The 9020-nt window shown below is 45.1% G+C and overlaps 1 protein-coding gene across 1 annotated transcript in view; it reads left to right on the top strand.

Moving 5' to 3' along the window:
* The window catches only part of Cdh13 (cadherin 13), a gene marked incomplete at its 5' end in the record, with an annotated part of 301949 nt that overhangs the window by 170414 nt on the left and 122515 nt on the right, over positions 1-9020 (top strand). The window contains 1 exon segment of the mRNA XM_008827928.3: positions 7869-8051. Coding sequence (XP_008826150.1) covers positions 7869-8051 — 183 coding nt within the window.

The following is a 9020-nucleotide window of genomic DNA, read 5'->3' as shown; positions in this document are numbered from 1 at the left end:
ATCTGCTATGTATAATTTGTCAGTAGGTTGTAGGAATAATGTGGCTCCCTCTGGTTTTCAAAACTAGTAAGGCATTATTTATCTCTTGCATTGTCTCACCCCTCCATCATGGTTTTCCCACTTAAGGTGCCCCCATTTCCCCCCTTTGTCCCTTACTAATACCCTTCTCCTATGGTCCTACCTCTCTTGAGCTCCTTCTTTCCCCTTATCCCCTAGGTTCCTTGTATACCCTTCACTCCCCGCTCCCTTAAACTAACCAATTTTTATCCACATCTCCCTTACTAAGGCCTGCTTCCTACTGTTCTTTCTGAGAGCATTTTCTAATGCACTGCCAGTCATTTCTGAAGACTTGTCTCGGGGTATTGGAAGGAGAATTGGCTTTATGTGGGAGTCTGTATGATATGCTTTTAAACTTTCATATAAAATTTGTATATTATGTGTACTTTATACATATTAGATTTTCTATTTCTATGTCACATTTAGTAAACTATCTTATACCATGCTGCATATAACATGATATAGTACACATAAAGTTTTCATGTAAGCTAAACTGAAGCATCCCCAATGTTTTCCTGTAAAACACATTATTTTGCTTTTCATCTTTGCTATTTTCTGAGTTAATTCGTTATTTTCCAAACACAACATCCACACAACCCACGTTTGCTGAAATGACCCTGAGCTGGAACATTAAACAATCTAAAGTAAAATCATCTACAATCATGACAGCAGAGGATAGCGTCTCAGAAATTATAACGGGGTACGTTGCACTGTGTACAATACATGACAAAGGTCTGTGCCGGGGGACGCTGTCCCTCTCATCTACCACTGTGTTTTGGAACAGTCAGCATGCAACAGACATTTAGTGAATACTTAGTAAAATGAATCCTTGCACCTGTCTATACTGAGTTGGGTGCTAATCACAGGTAGAAGGAACCAGGCATCTCTGTGAGTCAGCATCATTTGCCTGGCTATGAAGGTCTGTTGTCAGAACAAGACAAAGATTAGTTAAATATGTGAGCATTGGCTAAGCATTGCTGAAAAGATTTCCACATCCAGACAGAGAAATAAAAGGCACACACAACCTCATTACGGAGTAGGCTGGTAAGAACAGCAAAAGTTACCAGGGCTTGACCCACCGTGTCCGATTTATTATTAAGAATTTCATATGTCGCAGAGCAAAATCTATCCTTAATATCATCGTGAGCAAACACTGGCCTCCTTTTCTTGGAATCTCAATTAACAGTCAAGTTGATCCCTCACAGACATGCCCACAGGCCAACCTAGATAATCACTGTACTGAAACGTTCTTTCTAGGTAATTCTAGGCTGTGGCAAGTTGACACTTAAAACTGTCACGCCCCTCACCATACAGATACCTGGCTCCTTAAATGCACATTATCTTTTTTATCTCAATCACAGTCTCTGTCCTTTAGACTCTCAGCAGGAGGTTAGGTCCCTCCAATAGGCTATATCTTTTATGTAAGTATAAACTCATAAAAGTGTTTGCTGCATAGATTCTTGAGGGACTCTACCTTAGCTCTTTATCCTCACACAAAAAAATTAGGATTAGAAATATTTCTGATACCTTATCTTTTTAATTTTGCAAAGCCAGCTTTCCAAGTTCCACGTCAGCTCTCTGTGAGACGTCAAGGTCGGCAGTTCCTGTGCCCGAACCCCAGTACGCAGCTTACCAGCTTGCCTGCATTCAGTCCCTGGAAACCCTCTGCTTGACCTTCCAGGCTAATGTGTAAACCAACAGTTTTATACGGAAGAGCAACCACTCTTAGCATGTAATAAAATCCAAGTCCCTGGGAGGGAGACTGAGGGAGAAGAAAGGAGAGGGCACACAGAGAGATGGTGAGAGAGAGGGAAGATGTGATCAATACGTGGTATACGCATGTATGAAAATATTACAGTACAATCCATTAATTCTTACAATCTATACTTGTTAATTAAAAAGTGGGGGTTGGGGAGATGGCTCAGTCTTTGCAATGTTTGCCACACATGCATGAGGGCCTGAGTTTGGATCCCCAGTCCCCACATTAAAAAGTCAGGCACTGTGTTGGTCCTGTGTTGCTAAAATTCCTTCTGGGAAGTGCACATGGTGTGAGGCGTCTCCCACCATCCTCATAACAAAACAAAACGAGGTATAATTTCTCCAAACTACATTTTGGTTGGGAAACCAAAGAACTTATTGGGCTTCCACACAGATCAGTGGGTGAGGGGGTGACTTACAGAGTGGGGGCAGGACTAGGCTTCCTTTCTGCATTGTAGCAGGGACACTGTGACCTCCTGGCTGCTGTCCCTAGGTGGTGAAGGCCACCCTCTCTCTCTGGCTTCCCCTGTCCCCATCCTCAGTCCCTCCCCATGTGCCCCTCAGATCAGCTGGTTGGATGGAAGGCATGACTGACTCTCTCTCCGCCCCTCCCCTCCTACAGAAAGATTGTTCGTGGTGTTCTGAGAAAGAGGGTACATCCCAGCTTGAGAAGAAGGCATCTGTCCACAGCTTGTCAGTCTAGCTTGCCAGGCAGAGGACAAGTCCATACCACATCCTGTAATTCTAACATTCGTGGGGCAGAGAAAGGAGACTTCCTGGACACCTAGTCCAGCTGAATGAGGAAGCTCCAGGTTCAGTGAGAAACTCTGTCTCAAAATACACAGTGGAGAGAGATTGAAGAAGACACTGACACCAGCCTCTGGCCTCTGCGTGCACGTGCGCATGCGCCCACAAACAAAAATTAATTAACTAATTAAAATAAAAACACAAGTCCCTTTTCTTTCTGGTGAGGACTTCAGTGTTCGGTTCAGTGACCTTCACCCTGACGGTCATCACCAAACTCACCCACCTTTCAGAAACCTGAGAAGGAAAAGCTCAGTGGAGAACTGAACGTGCTCACGGGCTTCCGTACGTGGTCCCGAGCCAAAGCCCCACAGCGGTTAAGCAAAAATATGTCGTACATCTAGTATTTGATTTACCACCCAGTTCAACAGAAAACTAACTTTATCTATTTTTTTTTTCAATTAAAAGAAGTAATGATAAAATCGATAATTCCTCCAGCATTGCTTTGGTTGGTAAATTAATGTCTATCTATTGTTTTTAAATCACAAAGTGAACATAGTTATAGAAATGTAAAACGGTACTATTTTATTTTAATCTATTTAATTTTCCATTCTTGAATTATATAATGGGGTTAAAACATTGAAGAGAATTAATAGGATGAGTATTTAATTAAGCAGTAATGAGTTTCTAAATGGATGCTCGAAGAAGCTGGCTTTATAGTTATGCAAGAATCAGATAATGGTCGTAACAAAGACCATAATAATTGTGTTGAATGTTTTCTTATATTTAAAGATTTTTTTTTCTGAATTCTCTCAGGAATAGATTTGAACATAACCTAGTTTCTTGATTCGCTTTCGGGTAAATTCCAAGTGTTTTCCCATCACTCTCAAGGCCCCACGTCTTCTGACTCCTACCTCACAGTGCCGTGCAGTCCGCTGTGAACCGTTCTCCCGGGTCCCTCCTGCACTCCACCCACACCCTCCTTCTGGGCTGAAAATGCTCCGTCTCCATCTCCGCAAGCTCTCCTGCTGCCCGGCCTCTGCTCATCCTAGTGCCAGGAATGAATGCTCACGCCCCTCTCCCTCATCAACTCTTCTTCTTCTTCCACTTTCGGGGGATCTTTCCCTGATGAGCCTCCTCAAACTAGGTCAGGTACATGCCCCCACCAACACACACTGCTGCAGGTCTTCCTAGAACTACATGTTTTCCCTCTGAGCAAACAATACCTTTTTATAATTATTCGTTTCTACCTCTTTCTCTTTCCAGGCTATAATTTCCACGATAAAATATAAAATATTCCCTTTGTTTACCAATGTTTCCTAGACGGCTGGATGGATGATGCATAGGTAGAAGCTGAGTGATTGGATGAAGGATGGATGGAGGATGGATGGATGGAGGATGGATGGATGGAGGATGGATGGATGGAGGATGGATAGATGGAGGATGGATGGATGGAGGATGGAGGGAGGGAGGATGGATGGATGGAGGATGGAGAGATGGAAGATGGATGGGAGGGGGAGCGGAGGATGGATAGATGGAGGATGGATGGATGGAGGATGGATGGATGGAGGATGGATAGATGGAGGATGGATAGATGGAGGATGGATAGATGGATGGTAGATGAATAGAAGGATGGATGGATGGATAGATGGATGATGAAGAATAGATGAATGGATGATGGATGGATGATGAATAGATGGATGGATGAAATATGGATGGATGGATGATGATTAATGGATGGATGGATGGATGATGAACAGATGGATGAGTGGATGTATAGTGATTAATAGATGGATGGATGATGGATGGATAAAGGGTTGATGGGTGGATAATGGATGGATGGATGGATGGATGGATGGATGGATAAATGAAGTCCGTAGTACACACTTCAAAGAACTCCTAGGGCACCTCTGCCTTCCCATTCTGTGTGAATTCTTTGTGCACACGCTAAAATGAAGTTCTGTGGCAGCCCCTTCAGTAGAAGCAACAGGCATGAAGAGCTCATGCCCGTGAGTGAGGCTGCCCAGGATTGTCACATATACACATGGCCTACATATTGATTGTATCAATGTGTGTTGAGTATTATGCTATATTCTGAACATCAGGGCTGATTCCTCAACTGGGAACCACTGGATTTTAATGCTGTGCCCTAAGATCAGGAGAAATGAGGCTTTCAGAATCAAAGAAACTTTTAATTCATTTCCTCACACAATAAAGATGTAATTTTTACATCCCATGAAAATTTACTATGGTAAGAGCGGCCAATGGAAACAAAAGTGGGTCTACTGAAGTCATCTCTCAATTCCTCTGGAGATGTCCTAGAAATGAGAGAGATCAATTCAACCCTACCTTCTAGAACATTCGGATGAGTGGAGACATCAGCCAATGCCTCGGTCTCTCAGTCTCTCTCCTTCCACATTCACTCTCAGCCATAACCTGTTCCCACACCTTGTGTATAAGATCACTTGTTCATTTGACAAATAACTTTCTATTCACTGAGCACCAAGTGAGACTCTAGGACCAAAGCTATGAACTAGACAGACAGAAGTCCCACACACACCTCCAGTCAGTCTGGGCTGTGTTGTCATCCTGACAACATGACACTCAGATGCTCTGATTAGATACCTTCTCATTTAAGTACTGGACATAAGAACCTCTCTCTGTGGCTGGATGGGAGCCTCTCACTTTAGCAAGACCCAGGCCTAATAGTCTACCTGATTTCCTCAAGGCCAAGGGTCACAAGAACAAGAACATGTCTTCTGAGATGGGAGGACACAGTAGGGGATGGAGGACGGAGCTGAGCTATAGAGATGCTTAGTGGGCTCAGCAGCATAACTGGCTGAGAGCTTACTAAACACCAGGAAACTAGGGTCTGACCTTTGGGTCACCGCAGGATTTGGTACAGGGACCCTCCTTTCTTTTTTCTGTGTTTAATCATCTTCATCAGCAATCCTAAGATATCAATGTAATGTATCACTGAGGCCCTTCCTGGATACATGGCAGACAGAAGTAATTGATCACAGCACTCTACCCCACTAAGCCAAGATGCACCGAAGGCCCTTCAACACCAGGTCAGGCCACCTCCTCCATCCACAAGGGCAGCTGGTCACCTTGACACCTGCTTGTCAGCCTGAGACTTGGACTTGTCTCATCTCTCACCCCAGACGGTATATTAGAATGTCTGGGCCTTATCCTGAACCCCTGGATTTGTTCCAGACCAACTGAGCTAGAAAAGAACCTGGGAATTATTGCTAAACCCTGTAGGAGATTCTGATGTGCAGACAGGACTCAGAACCACCATGAGTCTGATTTTCAAGCTCAGGAATCCTGTTTTTGTTTTGTTTTATTTTGTTTTGTTTTGTTTTGTTTTGTTTTGTTTTGTTTTTGAGAGAGAGAATGAGAAGACAAAGTGGGACTGATAGGTTTTCCTTAACAGAAATCAGAGGAACCAGGTCAAAATACTTACCACTGAGGGACTGGAGAGATGGCTCAGCAGTTAAGAGCACTGGCTGTTCTTGCACAGGACCTGGGTTCAATTCCTAGCACCCACACAGTGGCTCACAACCATCCATAACTCCAGTTCCAGGGAATCTGAAGCCCTCTTCTGATCTCCATGGGCATTGTATGACACGGGTGCACCCACATATATGCAAGCAATACACTCATACACATAAAATGTGCCACTTCTGTGTGAGAGTATCTTCCACATCCCCCCCCAGCTAATCCCCATCCATCTTGGCGAACATCCTAAGAATCTTCTAGCTCTCCTTTATTGCAGACAAACAACTCACCCAGGTTTGCTGAGATGCCATAGACAAATTAGTTCCTGTCCCTGCCCGCTCCCCCCACCAACCCTCAAGATCGAGGCTCATGATTAATGATTTGAAAGTCAATGAATCAGTGGCTGCTTTCGAAGCCTCATTTCTCAAATTATTCTTCTTTGAACACAAGGCCTTTCTGACATCATCTTACGGTGTCTGGTTCTCACTGGTACTAATTGTAATTCCAAGACATTCCTTCATCTTGTCAGCTTATTGGTATTACTTGTTTATGAAATATTTGCAAACAGATTACTATTCACCTGCCGTGTGTCAGAGGTAAACACCAGAACAATGCTTTATACTTCCTGCTCAAAGGAAATTCGTTAATGATAGCTTATGAAATTCTCTATCGAAGGGAAAACTCGTTTTTCATGTATTGATCGACTTCCACCACACCCACTTGCAACAAGTTTTTGAGATGCCGTGCGATAGAAACAAGGTTCCCAGCTGCTGTTCTGCTTCCTTAGCAAGTGGTATTTTAGTCTTATGAGCTGTGGGAGAAGACCTGGGCAGGGTGAGGTTGGCTTTCCTCACTAGAGAAAGGGGCAGGTCTGGCAGGGCAGGTGTGGAGACCAACACTGCTTCCAGCCTCAAGCCCTCCACTTGTGAGTCCCTTCCTCTGACTACCTGGATATCTTGAGTTCCAAGTGAGCTATAAGAAGAAGACAGCGGGGGGCGGGGGAGATGGCTCCATCAGTAAAGCCTTCACTGCACAGCATGAGGTCCAAGTTGGATCCCCATAACCCCCATCAAAAAGCCAGGTACGGCAGCATGCAGTGTCATCCCAACAATGATGGAGACAGGAGGGTCCCTGGGGTGTCCCGGTCAGACAGTTTAACCTCATGGTGAGCTCCAAACCATTGAGAGACCCTGTCTCAAAGGAAATGGATGATATTCCTGACAATGACACCTGGGGTTGTCCACCGGCTTCCACACACATGCATGCATACACACACACACACACACACACACACACAGAACCACACCTACATGCACCCACAAACACACAATAATAAAAGCAACACGTATAAACAACACACACAATGGCTCACACTCCATGGGAGTTTACTTCTCACTCAACAGCCGTTCAGAAAAGGTGCTCATGACCACTGGCTGTTCCCTCCGTGCAGAGCCTGGGGACACAACCTTCTTCTTCCTGCGGCCCCTGGCTGTGTGCATTCAGGTAGGCAGAGGATGGAAGAACAGGAGAATCGCAGGTGCAGGCGTTCACTCATCCTCTCTTCCCCAACCCTGCCCAGCATCCTTTTTCCCACATTCTGCAGGAGATTTAGTCCTGTGGCCTCTCCTAATCCAAGGAAAGCTGAGTTGTGGAACCCAGAACCTTTCTCACCATAATGCCCATGTTATTTATTATTAAACGAGATGGTGTGTGTAGAATACCTCCAGTCAGGCGCATGGGAAGAGCTCCGGAATGGCCTCTGCATGGTATCTTTCAAACGCTGATGTCACCATCTGCTTCCTTTCCAGTTTCAAGCCACCGTGGAGGAAGGAGCTGTGGGCGTCATTGTCAATTTGACAGTGGAAGACAAAGATGATCCCACGACAGGCGCCTGGAAGGCCGCCTACACCATCATTAATGGAAACCCTGGGCAGAGCTTCGAAATCCACACCAACCCACAGACTAACGAGGGCATGCTCTCCGTGGTCAAGGTAAGGGTACTCACAATGGCGTCTCTGTCATCCCATGAGCACTGAGTGCCCATGAAGGGTGCACAGGGTTGGGAAGTTTACAGATAAATCCCACTCTCTTCCTCCTGTGAACTCAGACATTTTTACTCTCTGTGGCACAAGCCAAGAGCCTTGAGCCAAACCTGTCTTACAGAACCCACAAAACTCAGGCTAAGTGTGAGTTAAAGAAAGTTCAACTTAGGTCTCTGTCATCCCATGAGCACTGAGTGCCCATGAAGGGTGCACAGGGTTGGGAAGTTTACAGATAAATCCCACTCTCTTCCTCCTGTGAACTCAGACATTTTTACTCTCTGTGGCACAAGCCAAGAGCCTTGAGCCAAACCTGTCTTACAGAACCCACAAAACTCAGGCTAAGTGTGAGTTAAAGAAAGTTCAACTTAGGCTCCTTTAAAAACTTTTAACAATAAAGAGGTTAAAAGGCAGGAAATAACCAGGATTCTCATTCTCTGTCTCTCTGACTCTCTCTCTCTCTCTCTCTCTCTCTCTCTCTCTCTCTCTCTCTCTCCCTCTCCCTCCCTCCCTCTCTCCCTCTCTCTGTTGATAGAGCCTTATGTGGACCAAGCTGGCCTCAGATTCACTATGTAGCCAAGGATGACTTTGAACTTTTTTTATGTGTAGGAGTGTTTTCCTGCATGTTTGTACACGTACCATACAATGCCTGCAGAGGCCAGAGTGGTGTTCGATTCCTGGAACTGGAGTTATGAACAGTTGTTAGCCACCACATGGGTGCTAGGAACTGAACCCAGGTCCTCTGGTAGAGCAGCCAGTGCTCTTAATCACTGAGCCATCTCTCCAGCTCCCAATCCTGAACCCTCCATCCCCCCCGAAGTACTGAAATTACAGGCGTGTCCACCATACTCAGGTTTTGCAGTAAGCACTCTACCAACTGAGCAAAATCCTCAAACCCCAAACAAATGCTCTCAATGAGCC

Source organism: Nannospalax galili, unplaced genomic scaffold (assembly GCF_000622305.1).
Source record: "Nannospalax galili isolate Female #2095 unplaced genomic scaffold, S.galili_v1.0 scaffold933, whole genome shotgun sequence".
Lineage (NCBI taxonomy): Eukaryota > Metazoa > Chordata > Mammalia > Rodentia > Spalacidae > Nannospalax > Nannospalax galili.
Note: the sequence above shows the minus strand (reverse complement) of the source record. Positions and strands in the feature narration are given on the sequence as shown.